At 47.2% G+C, this 23,715-nt stretch overlaps 1 protein-coding gene and 1 long non-coding RNA gene across 5 annotated transcripts in view; one reads left to right on the top strand and one right to left on the bottom strand.

Annotated features, from left to right (window-relative positions):
* Window positions 1-23,715, bottom strand: part of LOC310750767 — a 150,472-nt gene that overhangs the window by 77,217 nt on the left and 49,540 nt on the right. The gene's annotated exons all lie outside the window — the stretch shown is intronic.
* The window catches only part of FGFR1 (fibroblast growth factor receptor 1), a 106,259-nt gene that overhangs the window by 55,356 nt on the left and 27,188 nt on the right, over window positions 1-23,715 (top strand). For 2 of the 4 annotated variants that reach the window (XM_083588516.1, XM_083588515.1), the window contains exons 3-6: window positions 3,040-3,303; window positions 6,334-6,417; window positions 7,149-7,324; window positions 16,176-16,299. In XM_083588516.1, the coding sequence (XP_083444642.1) occupies window positions 3,040-3,303; window positions 6,334-6,417; window positions 7,149-7,324; window positions 16,176-16,299 (648 nt within the window). The remainder of the gene's footprint in view (window positions 1-3,039; window positions 3,304-6,333; window positions 6,418-7,148; window positions 7,325-16,175; window positions 16,300-23,715) is intronic. The other 2 variants (XM_083588518.1, XM_083588517.1) reach the window with 2 other exon arrangements.

Raw genomic sequence — 23,715 nt, 5'->3', positions numbered from 1 at the left:
ATGTCAAATGATTTTGGCATCAGATTCCAGCCTAGGATGCTGCCTCCCTCTTATTTTCAGCAGGAGTTAATTTAGAGTTGTAGGGAGGCAAATAATTCAGCAAATGGCTCAGAAATCAGTATCCCAAGCACCAAAGTCAGGTTTCTGTCAATTAATGGCTAAAATGATGGATTCCACCAGAAAAAGAGGAAGAAGCTTTGTTGTATTTGCTGTTTCTTCCTTGAGTGTTGCATTGTGCTGAATATGGGGAATAAAATTCATATTTAGGCAGCCTAAAGACCCAGAAAATCAGTGTTGTGTTACACCACAAATAGCTAACATTGGTAAGCAGTTGGTAACTTTTATGAGCTTACAGGATTTTTCTACCTTCATATTTGGTGTGCAAGGTAGGCATGGGGGGCAGAGTCCAACTAACTAGATAGGTTTTAAGATACTAAAGGGGAAAAGGTGGGAGCCTTGTTTCAGAAACTGTAGAATCAAAAAACCTCTCCATTTTGGAATATGAATTCCAAACGCTTTTGAATTACAGTGGTACCTCAGGTTACATATGCTTCAGGTTACAGACCCAGAAATAGTACCTCGGGTTAAGAACTTTGCTTCAGGATGAGAACAGAAATCCTGAAACTTTGCTTCAGGATGAGAACAGAAATCGTGCTCCGGCGGTGCAGCAGCAGCGGGAAGCCCCATTAGCTAAAGTGGTACCTCAGGTTAAGAACAGTTTCAGGTTACGAACGGACCTCCAGAACGAATTAAGTTCTTAACCCAAGGTGCCACGGTATTGAATATTGTTCCACAAGATTTATTTGTTACATGCTGCCCTGGGCTCCAGAAGAGGGTGGGATATAAATGTAAAGAATCATAGATTCTGCAATGCAGAAGTCTCAGCTAAAGCATCCCTGAGAGATGGCCACCCAACCTCTGCTTTAAACCCTCCAAGGAAGGAGAGTCCACCTCTCCGCCTCTCGTGGGAATCTATTCCACTGTTGAACAGCTCTTACTGTCAGAAAGTTTTTCTGAATGTTTAGTCAGAATTTCCTTTCTTGTAACTTGAAGCCATTGGTTCGAGTCCTACTCTCCAGAGCAGGAGGAAACAAGCTTGTCCCCTCTTCCATGTGACAGCTCTTCAGATAATTGAACTTGGCTATCAGATCTCCTCTCCGTCTCCTCTTTTCCAGGCTAAACATACCCAGCTCCTTCAACCATTCCTCATAAGGCTTGGTTTCCAGACCCTTGATCATCTCGTTCGCCCTCCTCTGCACATCTTCCAGCTTATCCACATCCTTCTTAATTTGTGGTGCCTAGTATTACAGATGTGGTCTGACCAAGGCAGAATAGAGTGCTACTCTTACTTCCCTTGATCTGTACACTAGATTTCTGTTGATGCAGCCTAGAATAGAATTAGCTTTTTTTGCTGCTGCATCACCCTGTTGACTCATGTTAAGTTTGTGGTCCACTAAGATCCCTAGATCCTTTTCACATGTACTGCTAGTAAGCCAGGTGTCCCCCATCCTATATTTGTGCATCTGGTTCTTCCTGCCTAAGTGCAGAACCTGACATTTGTCCCTATTGAAATTCTTTTTTTTTTTTTAGCTTGGGCTCAGTTCTCCAATCTGTGAAGGTCATTTTGAATTCTGATTCTGTCTTCTGCAGCATTAGCCAGCCCCCCCCCCCCCCGGTTTGGTGGCATCTGCAAATTTTATGAGCATCCCCTCAATTCCTTCATCCAAGTAGTTTATGAAGATGTTGAACAACAATGGGCCAAGGACAGAACCCTGCAGCACCCTGCTTGTCACTTTTCCCCAGGATGACGAGGAACCATTAATGAGTGCACTTTGGGTTCAGTCAGTCAATAAATTCCATTAAATAAAATATTCCTACCCTCTTGCAGTATGCCTTGGGATATCACCACCTGAATTCACTTCAAAGTACAATGTTGAAGGGCATAAAGGTAATATGGAGGTTGAAGTAAGTTTGAGTTGGTTAACCCAGCAAAATCAGCTGTTTTTATTCTACCTCTTTCATCCTGAGTTAAATGATCATGTAAGTAATAGCAGAGTTGTGATTGATGGTGAGTCTGCCTCCCAGTTCAATAAAGAAACCCAGCAAATAACTCATGATGGTGAAATGAGTGTTCCAGCCAAACACTTGTTTCCTTGTTTGCCAGGTCCTATTTCTAGCAAACAGTAGATGCGACAGTAAAACTGTTCTTAGAGTGTATCAGTGCAGTTGTGGTGACAAGGTTAACTATTTTTCCCTGGAAACAATTCCTTTCATGTGTCAGGCAAGAAAGCAAGAGTAGAACTCATCTCCCTGAAATCTACTTTTCAATGTGCATTTAATTGTTTTTATAGAGAAATACTTAAACATGCAATCACTGCCTCCTTACCTGCAAATGAACCAATGTAGTTCAGGGACAGTTTTACAACATGCTGATCTGCATATGTCTACATTGCCCCACAATTGTGCAAGGAAACCAAGAGCACTGAGCAAACAGTGACTTAATGGGGAAGTTTATATCCAAGTGCGGCCCATGCAGTTGGTCAGGCTTTAATCCTTTGCGTTGCTTTTAACCCCTGCTGCCTCTATGCCCTCCTTGCTCTGAAGGCTGTAGAGCAGCCAGCTTGCCAGCTGCTGAGCTTCAGGTAGGTGCCCCTCCTGCCAGAGTTGGGTTTCCCATCTCGTCCTGCCTTCTAGTCTTGGGCTGGGTCAGATCTAGACGTTTGCCCATTGTAGCACGATGCTTTGTGGCTGCAGTTCATTTCTGATAACAAGTTTTTAAAAACAGAGCACTGTGTACATTGATGGCCCTGTGTCAGTAATAAAAATGGAAACCTCCCCCCCCAACCCTTGCTCCCTCTGTTCTTCCAAACGACCTGCATGCCAGCTGAGGGCTGTGTTTTACAACTGTAGGAGGGATGCCTTCTTCCCCAGTGTTTGCATGCTGCCAGAGTAATGCATCTGCGATAAACCACTCACACCTTGCTTCCCCCTTGTTTCCCCCCTCCCTCTCTGTCTCTTTGTCTCCTCTAACATTTCCAGTTCTGCCCAAAGCAAGCATTGAAGTGGAGTCTTATTCAGCTCACCCTGGTGACCTCCTCCAGTTGCGCTGCCGGCTACGGGATGATGTGCAGAGCATCAACTGGGTACGAGATGGGGTCCAGCTCTCGGAGAACAACCGGACGCGCATCACAGGGGAGGAGGTGGAGGTTAGGGACGCCGTGCCAGAGGACTCAGGGCTTTATGCCTGCATGACCAACAGCCCCTCTGGAAGCGAGACCACCTACTTCTCCGTGAACGTCTCAGGTTTGTAGCAGGCAACCACAGGGATGAGGGGCAGCAAACTAGTGTTGGCATTGCTCAGGCCCTCCAAATGTTTCAGCACCCATCATCCCTGACCATTGGCCATGCAGGCTGGGGCTTATGGGAGTTGGAATCCAATAAAACCTGGAAGGCCACAGATTCCCCACCTCTAGCACAGCAGATAGTATCCAGTCTGGCTGCAAGGAAACCCCATTCTGGATTCTTGGTCTTCAGCAAGTCTCACTGCTTCTCAGCTTAATCTGCCTCTTGCAGGGTTGTTTGGTGTGTTGCTCAATTATTCACATGCAAAGTGCTTGAGTGCAAGTCACCTGCTCTGACTCAAGTCCTTCCTTGGATCTGATGTATGAGGGAGTATGAAGGAGTAGTTCCAAGGCGCATCTTTGATGGCATCTTTGCAGGCTTTTTTCCTTGCTGGTAGACCAGCAGGTGAAGACCAGGCCTTCCCCTCCTCTGATGGAGCTCAGACCTCCATCGCCTTGTAGTTCCTGGAGAGGCGGCTTCCTCTTGCTCCTTTCTTGGCTGCTGGTCCCAGAGTGGTTGCAGGAGGCTTCCTTAGGTGCTGTCCAGGCCTCCGTGGAAATTTTCCAGCTGGATTGACTGTCCACCAACAAAGCCAAGAACAGTTGTTGCCCATTCAAAAGACAGCACAGCTATTAAGAGCAGGGCAAAAGTGTGCTCGCTCATGTCAAAGGAATTACTTACCCCTAATAGATTCCCAGGATAGTCACAGTACAATGAGCATACATCTAGGGCAGGAAGTGCTAATTGTGCTTCCAGGAGAGTGTTTCAGATTTTGTTCAGTTGTGCTTGAAGGTGCCACAGAGACTGGCAAACCCAGTTTGAGGAGAAGCTATGGTGGAGCGGAAAGCATTGGGCATGATGTGGTCATCATGGCTCTACAGTGCCAACTGTATAAAACTCCATTTCTTGAGAATCTTGGTTTTTCTTTTATTTAGGCTCAAGTTTATAGTCCTTATGGCTACAAAGTAGGCAAATCCTGCTAAAGCTCAGACAGGAGGGTGGGGTAATTGAATAAGAATTCCATTGGTTGTGAGTAAAGTTTCAGCTTTCTGCCTTGTTCTGTTCTTCTTCCCACAAATAATTCCTTGCGGAATGAGGGATTACACAGATTTGCTTGAGTTGTGTAGTGTGCCAGGATACCACATTTCACAATACAACTGTGGGTTGTATTCAACTAAGTCTGGCTCTGAGTAGACCTATTGAAGAGACTATGACAAGTTTAACTTCAGTGGATCTACTCTGAGTAGGACTAACCCTGAGTCCCACTCTGGCTGCAGATTGCAGGGTGGGGAAATCTCTTTGCTGACTCTCATGGCCATTGCAAGGTTCTATCTAGACAGGCAATTTATCACAAGATAAAACTGTTCTGGGGCCACCCTGCTTCAAATTTCTGATAGCAGACTGGGGATGAGGAGAACCTTTCATTTCAGAACACCTTCCCATTTTTAAAAACAGATAGCAAAGGGAAGAACTCTAGACACCTCGTGACAAGCTATGGATTTCCCCCTCCCTCCCCCCATAAGTAAATAAATCCAGAAGCATGTGATCTTCTGTCTCCAGTCTGAGATGGTATGACCCAGACTAATTCTTTCCTGTGCTGAGCTGTTTATCTCAAGCTGATAGGGTTGCTGATCAATACAGAGTGACAGACGAGATACTCCTGAAAGGATATTGAATGACCAACCCAACCACAAGATCCACAGACTTTGACTGGCTTTGGGAGCTGGCCAAAATGTCTGCTTGAGACTGGGTAGGGTGGAAGGCCAGGAGGCCAACAGTAGGGGGAGCCAATGACAGGCAGAGCCAACTCTTTCCAGTTGTGTCCCCCATCCCCACTCCTCACCTGCTGAGTTTTCCAGGGCAACCTGCCAGCCACTGGCATCTTCTGGACTGGCAGGAAGCAGGCAGGCAGGTAAGGAGTGGTAACGCCCTATCCCTACCACAAGGAGCCTATCAGAGTTCCTAAAAGCAGAAAGAAGGGCTTGTCCAAACATAACTTTCATCCGCTCCTTCCAGGCACAGCCTGCACTTTTAAGCTCCGTGTGAGAGCTTTTCCCGCAAAAACCGTCTCTCTAGTACTCCATTGGAGCATACAGTAATCCATGGGAAATCCGAATGGACGTTTGCTCTGATTGAGTACTAAAAAGCTGTGCCTGGAAAGAGATGGGCAAAAAGTAAGTAAGTGTGGATGAACTCAAAGCCCCCAAGGCCAGCAAGTTTGCCTGCAGGGGGTCATCTCAGAATGAAGAATGAAAAAAAGGGGCAAGCTGGGAAGTACATTGGGGGCCCCAGTCCCACTCATGTATTCCTCAGTGGTGTCCTGGGGTTTTCTTTCTCCTCCCAAGTCCCACTTATTTTCATACCAAGCAGCCCAACAGATCCAGGTACTCAGGACAGATTCCCCTATTAAAATTTCTGTCCTGCCATCTTGGTGCAAAAGCACCATTCAGGGCAACATACAACATTTAACCATGGGAATTCTACCAAAACAACATTTCACCAAGGAGTCAGGGGTCAGCAGTTAAAATCAAAACATAAACACATTAGCCATCATATTCAGAAAAGGCCATCTGGAATAAAACTGTATTCAACAAGCAGAGCAAAATAGGGAGGGAGCCACGCACACTTCACAATCTGGGTGCAGCCACTGCAAAGGATCTCTCTCTCTCTTTCTACTCAAATGTTCTTTCACCCTAGATGAGATGCAGAGAAGAGTGGCCCATGATCTTAGGGAGGGACAAGAGGTACCTAAGGCATGCAGGACTTTAAAAGTGATCACCAAAACTTTGAATTGGGTCTGGAAGCAAATAGGTAATGAGTGCAGTTGTATGATTGGTGTAACTAATACAATCCCACAGGCAAGTGCCCACCATTATCCTTGTTAAGGAAGGTAAATGTGTGGGGCTCAGAGAGCCAGCTTCCCTTCTTCTGCATCATTGCAGGCTAGCATGCTGCCCACTCAAAAATGATTCCAGCCACTTCCTTTTCTAGATGCTCTTCCATCTGCTGAAGACGATGACGATGATGACGATTCTTCCTCGGAGGAGAAGGAGGCAGATAACTCCAGACCAAATCGTACGTGTGACATTAATCAGTTAATGTAACTTGTCAGTTACGAACACAGCCAGGATTTTTATTTTTCAAATTCTCTTGGTAGCAGTGATGCTTTTCCAGCTGGAATCTGTCCATTGGCAATATTCTATGAAGCCTGTGATGCCTTTCTTTTTTTGCCCTTCAAGTGTCCTAAACCTACTTAGCAATGCTTCCACCTCCTGTGGGGGATCAGTTACTCATTCTCCCTTGGTGGTGGGGAGTGTGGCTCTTGCAACCCCTTCCAGCCTCTGGGCCACCCTCTCATGCCCAAGGGCCAGAAGGTTCCTAGTGCCTACCGTTAGGCTAGGTAGGAAACAGGCACCCCGAGTGCTGGCAAAGACCTCGTCTTCTCCCTCAGCAGTAAATTGTCCCTTCTGAGAGTAGAGCAACAGAAGTGGGACAGGATTAATTCCACAGTGGCACCTGATTTTGGGGACCAAGAAAGCTGGGCAAGTGTCCCATTTTCAACATCTAGAAGTTGCTTCCCTTGAGCAGCTGTCCTGGGGGTGCAGGGAGCCAGAACCCAGCAGCCAGCAGGGCTCCTAATTCAGTTGTGAAGGGAGAATTGTGCTACTTTCTAGTTACGGGATGTGTTCTTCCTGGTGCCATGAGTTTTTCCCCCTTCACGATGTGCTAAATATTGATAAGCCCCAACTTACTCGCATATCTGTCTCTCTGTCTGTTTTTTTTGTGGTGGGGGTGGTCTCCTGTAGAAGCCATTCCGCCTTACTGGACGTACCCTGAGAAGATGGAGAAGAAGCTTCATGCTGTTCCCGCTGCCAAGACCGTGAAGTTTAGGTGCCCCTCAAGTGGGACACCCACTCCTTCGCTGCATTGGCTGAAGAATGGCAGGGAATTCAAGCCTGACCATCGTATAGGTGGATATAAGGTAGGATCCCTGCTTGTCTGGAGATCAGAGGCAGATCTGAGAATATAGAAAGGGGCAATTCCTGCTCCTGTGCAGAGACTTTAAACTCTGTTGTGCTGTTTGCTATTCTGGTCTGTTTTTTCTTCATTGTCTACCCCTCTGAATTAAAACCAATTTGCCATGCTTGTGTTCAAAATATGGGATTTCTTTGAAGTGTCCACCAAAGATGCTTTTGTTGCTGAAGAGACAAACTATTTTTGTTAAGTTGAAATGGGTTGCCTCTTCAGCAGGTGGTGGAAACTTAAAAACAGACAAACATTTTTTTCAGTATTTGCATTTGTTACTCTCATTATAACCTCAGAGCCCATCTGATAATATATCAGAGCCTACTAATGGCTCCCTGGACCACCATTTAAGCTCTAGTTTTCTCTTATTGTTTACTGTAATATTAGGGCGCTAATGACCATTGAGGTCATAATTCTATGCTTTTGAGTGGATTTTTAAGAGTCTTTCCAGGGAGAGCAGACCACCGATGGGCACCCCTTGTTGTCGGGGCGCATCTCAGATGCCACGAGTCCAGTAGGCCTAGAGTTACCTGGCCACCAAGAGACAATATCGTTCCACATCACAAGGTTAGCCACCTATCCCGTAGTACTGGGAATGACATGGCTATCCCGACACGATTCTGTGATCTCATGGGGGCAGAGATCCATAACTTTCGCGTCGGCCTGTTGCCACCTACACTGTCTAGGGGCTAGAGTACCAGATTCGGTGGAGATTAGAGGGCAGAGGTCTTAGGCTCCTCACGGGGGAAGAAGGACAATTGCCCCCACCATACAAGGCTTACAGAGATGTGTTCTATGAGAAGGAAGCGGACAGACTGCCCCCCCCCCCAGGCCTTACGACTGCAAAATCAACTTGTTGCCGGGGGCTCAGCTACCCAACAGCCGGCTGTACTCCATGTAAGAGGTGGAGTTGGCAGCATTAAATGAATTTCTGGAGAAGAATTTGTCATGCGGCTTCATCCGTCCATCCAAAGCCCCAGAGGGTGCCCCTGTGCTCTTCGTGAAGAAATGTAACACCTCAGAGTTGAGGCCTTGCAATGACTACAGGCTTCTGAACAAGGTACCAGTCCCCAATCGCTATCCCCTGCCACGCATCAGGGACCTGCTGGAGAGGTTGAGATTGGCAAAGATCTTCACTAAGCTTGACTTGAGGGAGGCTTACTACCTGAAACGGGTGACAGCGGGAGATGAGTAGAAGACCACCTTTTGTGCAAGATACAGCAGTTTTGAGTACTTAGTCATGCAATTTGGATTACAATTGGGAACTGTGACGTTCCAGGCGTTCATCAATCATGTGTTGGGGGGTCTGGTGGACTCTACAGTGTTGTGTTATCTAGATGATTTTTTGATTTACTCAGACACCCCTGAAGAGCATGTAAAACATGTGAAAGAGGTGCTGCAGTGGCTCAGATAAAATTGGTTGTATGCCAAGTTAGAAAAGTGTCAGTTCCATGTGACAGAGGTGGAGTTCTTGGGCTACCACATCACCCCTGAGGAAGTACACATGGATCCCGCCAAGGTGCAGGCAGTGGTGATGTGGCAGGAACCCAGAACCAAGAAAGACTTGCAACAATTCCTGGGTTTTCGAACTACTACCGTAAGTTCATACCAAGATAATCAGGGCTGACGGCTCCTCTCATGGACTGCTTAAGAGGTAAGAGACCCTGCCAGTGGACGAAAGAGGCACAGAGGGCGTTTGAGAGCCTCAAGGCCATGTTTGCCTCAGAAGAGTACCTAGCGCATCCCGACCCACACTGACATATGATAGTAGAGACTGACGCATCTGACAGGGCATTGGGGGCAGTGCTACTGCAAGAGGATGAGAATGGGGCCATCAGACCATGTGCCTTCCACTTGCGCAAGCTGTTGCCGTCAGAGCAGAACTACACCATATGAGAGAGGGAATTGCTTGCTATCTGGCACGCTCTGGAAACGTGGCGACATTTCCTAGAGGGTGCGCAACATCAGGTTATAGTGCGCACCAACCACAGGAATCTTGAACACTGGCAGACGGCTGGACACCTTAACCAGAGGCAGATCAGGTGGGCGCAGTTCTTTGCCAGATTCAACTTCAGAGTGCAGTATGTGTCGGGTCCTCAGAACCAAAGAGCAGACCCTCTTTCCCGGAAGCAAGCCAGAATATCAGGGAGAGGAGGCTGCCCCGGTGCAGAGGCACATTCTCAAGCTAGAACAGATACAGTTAGCAGCGGTTTCAGTAGCCAAGACGCCCAACTTCCTGAAGCACACTGCCGAGGATGAATTTGCAAGGAGGAATATGGAGGCAATACAGAGGAGAGACACAGCGGTGGAAGGTTTTGCTGAAAGAGGGGGATTGCTGTATAAGGGAAAAGCGCTGTATGTCCCAGAAGGCAAGCTACATGCCAAGGTCCTGAGACAGTGTCACAACAACTCCATGGCGGGGCATTTTGGACAGTACAAAACCTTGTTCCAAGTGACAAGACAGTTTTGGTGGCCTGAGGTGAAGGAAGAAACAAAGGATTATGTAAAGGCATGTGAGACTTGTCAGTGGGCCAAGAAGCCCCGCAAAGCGCCTGCAGGACTACTCCAACCGCTCCCTACACCTCAAGGACCATGGGAGGCAATAGCTATGGACTACCTGAGTTGCATCACTGACCTACCTGAGTTGCATAAGCAGACAGTGATATGGGTGGTGGAGGAGCTGTTCTCTAAAATGGCGCATTTTGTGCCCTGTAAGAAGTTACCCTCGGCACAGAAGACGGCACATCTCTTCATGGAACATGTGTTTAAGCTGCATGGGCTGCCTTTGAAGGTCAGCTCAGATAGAGGAGCACAATTTACCTCCCAGTTTTGAAGGGAACTAATGTAGCTGCTGAAGGTGGAAGTTTGCCTCACGTCCGCTAGACACCCACAGACAAATGGAGAGTCAGAAAGGAGGAACGCAACCTTGCAACCGTACCTGTGATGTTACATGAGTTATCAACAGAACGATTGGGTCAACAAGTTGGCCCTAGCGGAGTTTGCATACAACAACGCAGTACACCCGTCTACCCAACAAACTCTCCTTTTTGCCTGCCTTACCGGTGCAGGATGGTGGCATGTCAGTGTCAGACGCAGAACATTTTGCAGAAGAGCTGGCAGCTATGTACAGCTTACTACAAGAGCAGTTGGAGCAAGCTAAGGACGCATATAAGAGGGAGACAGATAAGCATAGACGGCACGGAGATAAGGGTGAGAGACCAGGTGGTGTTGTCTGCCAAAGACTTGCCTAACAAGGGGAGGTGCCGGAAGTTGGGCCTTCAGAGGGTGGGACCATTTGAAGTAGTGGAGCAAATTAACCCAGTGTCATTCAGGCTTCAGTTACCGATCTCCATGAAGATACACCCTGTATTTCATAGGTCCTTGTTGTCTCCTGTGATTCCTGCACACCCATACCAAACACCTAAGGAGGCACCCCCCACCATCAATAATGATAGAAGGTGAACCAGAATGCAAAGTGTTGCAGTTACTGGACTCTCACTGGAGGGGAAGGAGATTGCAGTATTGAGTGTCTTGGAAAGGTTATGGGAATGAAGAAAATTCTTGGGAGGATTCTGGAAACGTGCACACCGCTAGGTTACAGGCAGAATTTCACTGCTGGTACCCAACAAACCCAAACCAAGAGGGTGGAGGGAGGAGGAGGAGGAGGAGGAGGAGGGGCTGGAAGAAGAAGAGAGCGAGGCAGAGTGGGGCTCGAAACAGAGGGAAACCCTCAAGAGGAAGGGGAAGTGGAAGAGAGTGAGGAGGACTGATGGGAAGGCCTAGACAGCGACCCTCGGAGGAAGGAGGAACAAGAGAAGGAGGAGGAGAATCTTAAGGGAGGGGATGGTGTCGTGAACACATCTGCCCCAAGTAGAGGAACAACAAGAGTTAGGAAGCAGCCAGACAGCTGGGAGCAGTCCCCCTCCCCCTCCCTCTGACACCAAATGAAATGTAGATAAGGCGTTAGCAGAGAGTGGGAGGGCGAGAAGCTAGCTCGCTCAAGAAGCACAGGCATCTTCAGAAAGCAGGAGGGGTAGTGTTTCCTCAGCGGAAGAGGAGGCAATTAATCCCCTGAGCCCAAAGAGTAGACGTATGGGAAAGGTATTAGACAGGAAACAAACCCAGAAACGTAAAGGTCATAGGTTCAGGATATTCTGCAGAACCAGGAAGCACTGCTCAGAAGGGTCAACTGACTCGTAAGGCACGGACGCTCAGTTAGACGTCCGAGACTAATTGTATTACAATAAATCTTCAAGCTAATTACAACTTGTGTGCTGTGTTATCAAGACGGCAGCCTGGGTTCCTGACAGAGAGTCCACAACCTTCCGAGAGAGTTCATTCCACTGTTGAACAGCTCATGCTGTCAGAAAAGTTCTTCCTGATGTTGAGCCTGAATCTCCTTTCTTGCAACTTGAAACCATTGGCTTGGGTCCTAGCCTCTGGAGCAGGAGAAAACAAGCTTGCTCCATCTTCCATGAGAGACCTTTGAAGATGGTCACCACACGTCCCCCAAGCTTCCTCCCATCCATGCCAAACACATCCTTCCTCCAGCTGCTTCCCACAAGGCACAGTCTCCAGACATGCAACCATCCTGGCTGCCCTCCTCCACACAAGTTCCAGTGCACCAGCCGCCTTCATTTACCTTAATTTAGTGGAAAATAACAGACGGTGTTACAGTGGCACTAACTGTTCTCTAAAGCAGGAGGAGGCACTGCAGTTCCTAAGGCTACAGGATGGCAGGCTTTTTTGAGGGGGGGGCTCCCAATTGCAGCCAGTTGCCTATGGATATGATCTGACTCCCTTCTCCCACTAGCTCCACCTGGCATGGCCCAATGGTCATGGATGATGGGAGCTATAGTCCCATAACATTGGAGGGAATGACGTTGGCTACCCCTGGGTTAGAGTGTTGGGCTTGGGAGACCCGGGTTCAAATCAGAAAACTCACTGGGTGGCCTTGGGCCATTCACTGTCTCTCAACAGGGTTCTTGTGAGGATCAAATGGAGAAAGGGCAAACCATATATGTCTCCTTGAGCTCCTTACAGGATATAACAGGATATTAGCATACTAGTAGTGATGACGATATATTGGCATTATATAAAATACAAAGCAGGAGTGTCCTCGGGGAGATGCATGCTCCCCCGGGGCCCAGGTGCCTTTCTTAAGCAGCCCCCAGTGAGGGAGGTGCCAACCCACCACCACCAAGCAGACGCCACAGGTGTGGGATGTCATGGTGCACGTGTAGAGGCAAGACCAGCTGCCTTCAGGTGCCTCACCTGCAGTAAAGTCTGTCTCTACAGCCACAGCAGGTGCTGTAACTCTCTGACAGTTTGACTTGACTTCTGAAGGCACTCTCTTGCATCGTCTCCCAAGACATATGGAAGCCAACAACAACAATTAGCTCACTGACTGAAAAGCAGGTGATTGATCAAGACAAAAAGCTTCAAAATTGGTTGATGGTCCTTTTTTCCCTCCTTCCTGGAGCTCCTTCACTTATGCCACATCACAGATTACGTCCCCAAATTACGTGCCTGTTGCAGCTGGGAAAATATCTTCAGCATGTCTTGCAAATAGGGCCTGCCTCCAGCTAGATGTGGTCTCATCATCTCCGAACCTCTCCAAAGCCAGGCGGAGGCGTTTGGCTGAAAGTGCGACAATGCAGAAGTCATTCTGGCGCTTGCTGCCGGGCGCTGCTGCCTCCAGTTAGAACAACTTGTTTCCATCTGGAGTGACTCACAAGCAGAGCGTGGCCTCTGCACCTCCCACTGTTGGCAGAGCCAGGGACCCTCAGCTACAAATAAAACTCCTTTAGCAGCAGCCACTGACGCAGACAAGAACCATCCTGTTCTACTTTCCCCCTTTTTAATCTTCACGTCTGGTCAAAGAGCTGTGCCTGAAGAATCAGTAGTGGCTTTAATGAATCAGATGGTCCCTGTCATTTTTCTCCTGGGCTGAACCTGATCAAGCAACAGCTCCCGGGCACTTCCTGAAAGTAATGGCTTTTTTCCAGAAATAGTCATTGCTGCAGCTTCCTTAGTTTTAATCTGCCTGCCCATGTTGCGGCTTTGCCTTTGTTCTCTGTGCTGCCTTTGCCAGCCAACGTTGGTAGCAGCTGAAAGGGGGTGTGTGATGCAGAGACATTGGCTACCTGGCCGGGACTCTGGCTTCATACTCCTAGCACATTCCAGCGTGGAGGACCAGGTGCCAAAGACTGGCCAGAAGCGTTTTGAGTTGAACCTTGGACTGGGTTCATCCCAAGGGCCGCATTCCCCTCTGGGCAGCCTTCCGAGGGCCAAATGCCAGTGGTAGGTGGGGCCAGAGGCAAAAGTGGGTGGAACAAAGGATATACATTTACACAGAGACACAAGGAAGAGGCATTATGCAGTCCAGGGACACATTCCAGCCAGGAAAAGCACGGGGGGGGGGGGGATGAGGCAGGATCAACATTGTGCTTCCCACAATGGCAGCCAGATGCACCACACATCCCATAAGCAGGTTGGAGGCCAGGTGCTCTTTTCTGTGATTTGTCTCTGCTCCCTCAGCAGAGATAGGCTGCCCAAAGACCCGGAGAAAGACAAGTGTCCATCACTGGATATTTAGCCAGGTTTGCTGCAGGTTCAGAGGCTGTCTGAAGTGGTGGAGTTCTAAAGTTACAGAAAGCATGAAAACCTATGACTTCCATGCAGTGCTTGGGGGGGAAATACCTAAAAGACAACTTGTAATATAGCGGAACCTCGGCTGTCAAACATAATCCATTCTGGAAGACTGTTCGATTTCCAAAACGTTCAACAACCGAGGCACAATTGCCAGTCGGCAGTTACAATGGAGAAACGCACCTCAGAAGCCATTCGACTTCCAAGGCACATTTGAAAACGGAAGCATTCACTTCCAGGTTTTCAGTGTTCGGGTTCTGACTCATTCGGGTTCCGAGATGCTCGGAAACCGAGGTTCCACTGTATATTCAACCTGTGCCATGCAATCCTTTGTATGTTTATTCAGTATTAAGTTTCACTGTGTTTAGTGATTTTGCTGTTGGACAACAACACTGAAAAGTTGAGAGTGGACTTTGTTTTTTTACTGAGCACTTAGGAAAAATATGAACCGTATGCTTTTCCTCACTATCTTGCATTTAAATTTAAATAGCAAATACACACATACACCATTTAAAAAAGGAAAACAAATCACTCTGCTTTCCACAGCTCGCACCCCCAGTGCTACAGGCCTAAAATAACTCCTTAGGAGTCAGTCCCCTGTGCACATGAACCTGGGAGTAAGCTCAGCTGAAAATAATAGAACTGAAGCATCTAGAACATGCAGGCATTGAGCCAGACTTAGATTGGCTGAAGCCTTGCAGTTTTGCTGATTTAGAATAGAATCATAGAATCATAGAATCATAGAATCATAGAGTTGGAAGAGACCACAAGGGCCATCGAGTCCAACCCCCCTGCCAAGCAGGAAACACCATCAGAGCACTCCTGACATATGGTTGTCAAGCCTCTGCTTAAAGACCTCCAAAGAAGGAGGTCACCACACTCCTTGGCAGCAAATTCCACTGTCGAACAGCGCTTACTGTCAGGAAGTTCTTCCTAATGTTTAATGATTTGGATGGAAGTGGCTCTTTATAGTACAAAGATGTGCCACTATGGTAAAAGGAACCAATGTTTGATGCCTTCAAGCACCAAATTCCCCTTAGCAGCCCTTTTAGAGTTTCTTAGATATCTTCACAACAGCCATGTGAGGTAGACTAGGCTGAGACTTGCTGACTGGACCATGGGAGGAAGTGGGCAAAAACATAAGGTTTACTGTTTTAATGTTTGTTTTTAGGATATATATTTTTTCCAGCTTAGCTCATGGTGTCTTTAATTGTTTTGACCTATTGGTCTGTTTTTAAATTTTTGCTGTTTACCGGCTGTTTCATAAGCCATCTTGTGAAGGTTTGCAAGGCACAGCATATAAAGTGGGGTTGTCTAAATGTCAAATTCTGTGCCGAATTTTGTGCTTGTGCAAGTGAGTTCACCTATGGCACACATTATATACACCAGGGATTTCCCAACAGGTCAGTCGTGATCTACTGGTAGATCCCCGTGAGGTTATGGTAGATCACGGTCAATCTCTGGCTCCCTTTCCTTAGCGTCGCTAAAACTGACTCCTGCCATGGCCCCTTGCCCCACCCTCCATTGTTGTATGATCTCTGGAAGAGAAGACAGAGCTTTCTCTTTGCTGCTGTTTTGATCCATAGCGATCTTTTTGTGAGTGACTTTCCCCCTTTGTCCCTTGCCTTTAACCCCCCCCAAAAAAAACAGAACTCCCCCCCCCAAACGGGGCTTTCCTCCTCTCTAAAAAAGCTCTACAACTTTGAGCTGAACCCCCCAAAAAGGGGGTAGATCGCTGCCAGTTTTTAATTCTGAAAGTAGATCGCAGTCTCTTGAGAGTTGGCCACCCCTGAATACACCAACCTGGCTAGACTTGGGCACAGTGAAATCTGGGAGAGCAGCTGGAGGAATTCCAAGACCGGTTCTTGTACTGGCCAACGAAACTTGTCCCACTTGTCCATCATCCCAGTTTCCAGATGTAGCCGGCTCTGTTGTCAGCCCAGCAGCTGGCAGCAATTGCTCTCTATAGCAAGGGGGGGGCATGACCTCGAACAGCAATTATGTGCAGCCTAGAACATGCAGCACAGGAGCAGGCAAGACCTTTGGCCCCGCTCCTGAGATGAAAAGGCCCAAGGGGACAGAGCCATTGCTGCCTCCGCCTCAGCCGTCAATCAGCAGGTAACCTTCCTGATCAGCCTGTGTCTGTTTCCCCACAGGTCCGTCATGCCACCTGGAGCATCATCATGGACTCGGTTGTGCCATCAGATAAAGGCAACTACACCTGCATTGTGGAGAACAAGTACGGAACCCTAAACCATACCTACCAGCTTGACGTTGTTGGTAAGGAGACCTGGACAAAGGAAGGGAAATGGGAGGCTGGAAGGAGTGTGGAATCCGAGGGGTTAGTTATAAATTGCTTTCCTAGAGAGTTTATCTCTGTTCAGAAGTCAGAGTGCAGTAACACAGTAATGATGCCACATTGGTCAGAGCCTCAATGGAGACAAATTTGGAGGGTGGGGAAAATGTCTCTTTACAAAGAGGCATTACAAGGAAGCAACATTTGATGCCTGTAATGCAAGCACAAAGTCCTTCTTGCAGCCATTTTATCTCTCCTCTGGAGCTTCGCATAAGCCATATGAAGCAGTTTTGGTTAAGTTTTGGTGACTGGCCCAAGGCAGGAAGCGAGCAAAATCATGATGAGTTACAAGAGTTTAAAATGTGAAACTGGACGTGTTCAGGGTACTTTTTTCTAATCAAGGTTGGCTTTTGGTTTGCTGTAGAAAATCAGGAGTGGAATATAGTCATCCAAGCCTGCTTTATTTCCGGTGTCTCATCACTTCTTTGCCTGTGCTATGTTACAAATTATGCGGCTACAGATGTTATTTTTAATACATATCAGGTTGCCCGGATGTTCTGATGCCTTTGTTTTTTTACAGCATGGAGAGTAGGAATGGTGGGGTGGAGAGAAATGTTCCTTGTGTGCTTCACCATTGGGGTGGGGGTTGTGGTATCCAGTCTCTCGGTGTACAGCTTTCCCCCAAGGAAAATGCAGCAGCAGGACCAAGGGGGCAGGGTTGAGTTGCTTCCACTTCCTTTGCTCCTTGGTACACGCAAAGATTGTGTAGGCAGGAATTCTCTGCAAGTAGCCGGATGTATGTGGCTCAGTGTCAGGAGGGGATAGGAGACAGTGGTTGGGTGAATTTTGTTTTTTGGCTCTGAATTGTCTCTTTGTTCAGACTGGCTGTCCTGAGGTGTGCACCGAGTGGGCTCAAGCAGCTGGCTGTGCAGCCCAAGCATGAAGCTGTACTTCATTTTTCACTTATGATAATTTTAGAGGCCAGACGGAAACACTCTCTCCTCCTTGCCACCCTCCCCAATTAATCTCCTTATTAGCCTTAATTCCCAACCCAGGCAGGCTGATCTCTGCCGTTCCACTTGTGGAGTTGCTCTAAATGCCACTAAATGAACCATTAAAAATGCAATTTAATTTGATTACACTGAGCAAACTGAAGGGAATAGTCTGCAAGGGGGAACAAAGGGGGTTGTGAATGCTCACTCCCCACACTGGCAGGCCCTTTGTTAATCAGCTATGCCCTCATTAGGTTTGTCTGACCTTTGACCTTTGATGAATAGCTAGCCACCCCCAAACCCAAACCCCAGTTTCGTGAAAAGAACTTCACCTGCCCTCTGCTGCCTTTGACGGATGTTGCTTCATGGTGCTCTCAAGTGCAATTGGGGGCCCACTGGCCAGAAGAGGTGGCCTGGGATGTGTGACTACAGGAAGGGCCACCAAGGACTCTGGCCCCTGAACAAGAAACAAGCTTACTTGTTTCATTCATTCATTCATTTGCTGTATCTTTATAGTCATATAGCCTAAATTCTCTGGGCTGCTCTCAAAAAATGATGGCTTTCAGCTGGGCCATCCAGGGATAAGCTGCTTGGACAGTCACACTGTTCCTGCAGGGGTGTCTTTGGGGTTGGGCTCTGGGGCAGACGCCCAGGGCTGCGCTCAGCAGAATGAGCTTCCACAGACAGACGTCCATCTCACTGGGCGGAAGTGGCTCTCCGGGATTTCAGGCAGGATTCAGCCCCAACCTGGAGATGCAGGGAACTAAACCTGGGAACTTCTGTTTATTTCTTACCCTTAACCGCCCCACAGAGGTTGTTGCTTTAACAACCCCCTCCTCTGCCGCCTGGTTGTTTGCTGCTTACGAATCCCACCATCGCCGCCTCCTTCCTTCTCTGTACCCCAACTCAATTCCAAGTGTCAGAGCTGCCTTTTTAGGGTATTGTAAGACAGCCTCCAAAGAAACAATGGAAATCCCCAGAGCATTTGGCAAGCCGTGGGGGGAGCACTGTGGCGCTTATTCATTCTTTTATTTGCCTGCATCTGACCTGGATTTTTTCTGGGTCAAATGGTGTTAAGAACTGTCAGAACCTTCTGAAGTGCCCTTTCCAAGGTGTAACCTGGGTCAGCTGAGCCCAGATGGCAGAGGGTTCTTCACCAGAAAGGGAGACCATGGAGCCTCTGTGACCCCCAGCCCCATGCACACCACCAGGGGGACAAAAGGACACAAGTTTTTATGAAATTGTGTATACTGTACAGAAAGTTTCCAAAACAAAACACACCCAGTTAAAAACATAAGACCAGATAAGACAGTGTAAGTTCTGATAAGACACACAAAGACAAGGAAGTAGTATTGTCAAAACTGTTCCTAAAACTGGATAAACAGCCTGAGTTCCTGTATAATATGATTATTGAGTCTGAGCTTGGGGCTCTCAACTATGTTAGTGGTTTAAGAATGTGAAACCAAGGGACTTTTAAAGTTCTTCCTAATCTTCTTAGCAGGGGACATAAGGTTGTGATCTAAAGCAGCAGCAACCCTTTCTCCAATATTTGATCTCCCTTCTTTTCCCAAGCTGAACAGCAAAATACTCCCCAACCGTTTAACTGCATCACCCACATCTTTTTAAAAAAACAACACATTATTAATATTATTATTATTGGAATTCTCAATACAAGGAAAGAAGACCTAGACGGCAATAGGCCACCAAAAATTAGCAAACAAGTACAGCTAAACAATGTACAGCATATATAGAGAATGTAACAAAATAAATATTAAATAAAAGAATAAGGAGCTTGCATATATTTGTAATTATATCTATGCCAAACAAATCATTGCTATGTCAGTACCATCTCACAATGTATTGTTTGTGCGTAGATCTTTTGAAACGTAAGTTTGTGTGGCAAGTTTGATCTTCTAATTATGTGATTTCATTTACAGTATTTTTAGCTTGTCCATCTGTTTCTTAATTGTTAATGTTTTACTTGATGTCTGTTTCCTGCGTACAGTTAATGTTATGCTTTGCATTTTGGAAAATGGATTGAATAAGATGGTTAAAGGGAAAAGGTGTGATCTTAGCCCCTTTGGCACAGGCCTCTTAAGTGCAGAAGAGGCCGACTCTGGCTCTGATCCTCTCTCCAGGGCTGTGGGCTGAGGGCATGGCAAGGTCTGTTTCCTTTCTGGGTCAGGAAACCCTATAAAGCACGCAGAAAAGATGCTCCTTAAATCCAGGCAAAAACAGCCTTTGGCAGAGAGAGGGCTGGTCCTGTGATGTTTACTTCAGGAAGTGGAATATGGTTTTAGGATATAGGAGGGCCAACTCCTTAGCTAGAGGGATTAGAGGAGGAAGCAGGCCCTTTGTATTTTTAATAAGTGACTGACTAGGATGAAGTAGAAGAAAATCTTGGCTCCAGCCTCTTGCAACGTCGAGGGGGAAATAACTTCTTAATCCCTGCTTTGTCACATCACAAGCGAAGATGCGAGGTTCACAGGCGGGGCGGGGGCTTTCAGTTCCAGGCCTGCCAGCCTAATTCTCTTTGTTTCTGGGAAGTTTGGGTCCAACTTCTGATCTGCACCTGACTAGTTGTTCATGCTCACTTGATTGCTTCACAGCTTTCTTGAACCAGGCAGGGCGAACACTTCTTACAGAGCAGTCCCTGTTTCTCCCACTCCAATGTGAATGGAAGCTATTGCCCCCTCCATGGGAAGGCAGCATCCCCGCGGGACCGGGGAGCGAGGCCAGGCTGCCCCACTGCAGATCAAGGGGGGTCTGGATTGTCCACCAGGCTGTTCAACATCATCTTGTGTGAAGCCTCTTGCAGCAGATTCCAGGAGATCTGGAGAGAAGCGTCCTTGGTAGGCAGGTGACTCCCAGCTCCATCTCGCTGCTCCATCTCCGCCCCTCCCCCCATGTACCAGAGATACTTTTATTAAAAAATACATAAGAAATTAATCACAAACACTGATGTGATAGGACAGAACTTATAAACTCGGTGTTGATCGAAAATGCATCATTATCCCATGCTATAATATCCCCAAAGCAAGGAGTCAGTAATAGTAGTAGTAGTAGTAGTAGTAGTAGTAGTAGTAGTAATAATAATAATAATAATAATAATAATAATAATAATAATAATAATAATTTATTTATACCCCGCCCATCTGGCTGGGCTTCCCCAGCCACTCTTGGCGGCTTCCAAAAGAATATTAAAATACTGTAATACATCAAACATTAAAAGCTTCCCTAAACAGGGCTACCTTCAGATGTCTTCTAAAAGTCTGGTAGTTGTTGTTCTCTTTGACATCTGGTGGGAGGGCGTTCCACAGGGAGGGCGCCACTACCGAGAAGGCCCTCTGCCTGGTTCCCTGTAACTTGGCTTCTCACAGTGAGGGAACCGCCAGAAGGCCCTCGGTGCTGGACCTCAGTGTCCAGGTAGAACGATGGGGGTGGAGACGCTCCTTCAGATATACTGGACTGAGGCCGTTTAGGGCTTTAAAGGTCAGCACCAACACTCTGAATTGTGCTCGGAAACGTACTGGGAGCCAGTGTAGGTCTTATATGGTCTCGGTGGCCGCTCCCAGTCACCAGTCTAGCTGCCGCATTCTGGATTAGTTGCAGTTTCTGGGTCACCTTCAAAGGGAGCCCCACGTAGAGTGCATTGCAGTAGTCCAAGCGGGAGTCCAGAGCATGCACCACTCTGGCGAGGAAGTCCACAGGCAGATAGGGTCTCAGCCTACGTACCAGTATCAACCAGCAAATAAATACATTCACCCCTTGGCTTCCAGTAGAGCTGTGTGGCACAGGAAGAGGCTCAGAGGGTCATGGGAGAGAGAGAGAGAGAGCGCTCCAGCATCATGCTGAATGTTTAGGGCACATCCGTGAGGGGTTGCAGGTGCATTATCCACAGGCTCAGATGTCCATTTCAGCAATGTGGTATGAATTCACATATCTAGTACAAGCTGCATAACACACCAGAGGGGTAATTAAAATACGTAAGGAGAATCATAAATATGCCACAGAAGAGATGCCTTGAGCAAATGTTCCAGTTTATGTGAAAGAGGACTTTTTAAAACCCTTGTTGTTGTAATTGGGTCTGGAGAGAAATGACAGTAAGTAAAACAACAATGCAGTGTAAACATTAGTGTGCTCTTAACAAAATACAGTGGTACCTCGGGTTAAGTACTTAATTCATTCCGGAGGTCCGTTCTTAACCTGAAACTGTTTTTAACCTGAAGCACCACTTCAGCTAATGGGGCCTCCTGCTGCCGCCGCGTCACCGGAGCACAATTTCTGTTCTCATCCTGAAGCAAAGTTCTTAACCCGAGGTACTATTTCTGGGTTAGCGGAGTCTGTAACCTGAAGCGTATGTAACCCGAGGTACCACTGTATAACGGTATCATGCTCCTACTTTGGTGCTAAAGCAGAAGCACAAGAAAATAAGAACTGTGTGTAAGACAACTTGTGCTGAGAGTGCTCATGCAGAAGGCCTGAGACCAGTGTGGGGTTGAGAAGAGATGTTCAGTGATTTGTGGAGATTGGAGGGACATTTGCAATGCGGCCTAAATGGTCTAGGCAGATGCACGCCTTCCAGAGCACAATATACCATATTTTTCGCTCTATAAGACGCACCAGACCACAAGACGCACCTAGTTTTTGGAGGAGGAGAACAGGAAAAAAAATATTCTGAATCTCAGAAGCCAGAAGAGCAAGAGGGATCGCTGCGCAGTGAAATCCCAATCTGGCTTCTGGGATAGCTGCGCAGCCTGCATTCGCTCCATAAGACGCACACACATTTCCCCTTACTTTTTAGGAGGGAAAAAGTGAGTCTTATAGAGCAAAAAATACGGTATATTCTTTCCCTCCAATATGTCAAGATTTGCTACTTTACTGCTCCACTAACACTAAAAAACTTGGCTTAGATGGCAGATGTAAACAGGTTCTTCTTCACAGGTACTAGAACACACACCCTCTCTTCAGGTAAAATTGTTAAAAACATGAAATTCAGTATGTCTGCTTGCCTTTCTTCCCAGCAGATAAGACTGAATATTCCAGCAAGCTATCGTCTCCACTGCCCCCTTTTCCGTTATGGTGGAAGGCCAGATTGCTTACACCAACACACAGAGTCTTTATCAGTTGCATGTATCAGCCTGGGTTTCTGGCTCTTCTACCCAGCACCATGTCTGTGCAGGACGTAAAAAGCTTCCAAAAACAAATACCATGTGCCCACACAATGCTCACTAACAGTAAGTCTGCACTGCGGCATATTTGGTACATGGAAACATTCAGGCACAAACCGTTGGTGCCATGCTCAAACTTCCTTGTGTGTGCCGATGCTCTAGAGATGCAGCAGGCCAGAGGCATAGACATCTATACTGCTCTAGGCAACTCACTTTCACAGGGTTATCATTACATGAGCATGTGATTTCTCTGTTTTCAGTTCAAAGTGCCTTGTGTGTGGATTGGTTTTTTTGAATGGAATCAGTAGCTTTGAAAATGAGCCTGAAGGTCTGCAGCACAGGGCAGATAGCAATGGTCACTGCAGAGCATGGCTGCAAGGGAGCCAGTACTTTCTCCCATCATCTCTTTGTTCCACAGAAGAGCTCTTGCAAGGCCTTCCTCCTGAGGTCACTTCTCACGCAGCACACAAACACCAACATCACACCCTTGGGTTCCCAGTGATGTCACCCCAGCTGCCAATGATAGGGTTATAGCACTCAATACTGCTCAGAAACAGGTTCCCATCGTACCCTGCTATGGCATAAAGCTGTCCCTCAGGACTGTTGCTCCCACATCACAGCGGGGGTTGTCATGCTGGTCACAGTTGTCCACGAGTCTGTGCAAATGTTATACACCTCCACGGAGGAGAGATGTGCTGTTCCATCAATCCCTCCAACCACATAGACATGATCATTCAGCAAGGCTACTCCAGCTCTTGAGTGTTTTGTGGCCATTGGAGTGACATTTGTCCAGTCTGCTCCATCTGAATCAGAAGAGGTGCTTGAGATGTTAGCCCAGGGCTTGGAGGCGCTGATGGGCTGGATGCAGGCTGGTAAACTGAGGCTGGTGTTTACACAGAGCTGACTGGTCTCAGCCAGAAGCTGGGCATTTTGTGCTTCCAGTCCCATGGTGTGGAACACTCTTCCAGCAAGGATTCAGCAGGCACCCTTGCTTTTCACTTCCAAGAGTCTCACCAAGACCTTTCTGTTCCAAACCTTGGCAGCTGTTCAGTTTTTACTTAATGATTATCTGTATTTTGATATTTTTAAATATTTTTTTAAAATTGTGTTTTATGTTTTAACACCACCCCAATATTTTATGATACGGCTGTATAGAAATGCTTTTATGAATAACTGAGGGTTGTTGGAGTTCAAACATATTAGATTGGGGTGTTTGGAAGGAAGTAAGCACCATCTG

The sequence above is a fragment of the Podarcis filfolensis genome (genome assembly GCF_964270895.1).
Source record: "Podarcis filfolensis genome assembly, chromosome: 15".
NCBI classification, from domain to species: domain Eukaryota; kingdom Metazoa; phylum Chordata; class Lepidosauria; order Squamata; family Lacertidae; genus Podarcis; species Podarcis filfolensis.
Note: the sequence above shows the minus strand (reverse complement) of the source record. Positions and strands in the feature narration are given on the sequence as shown.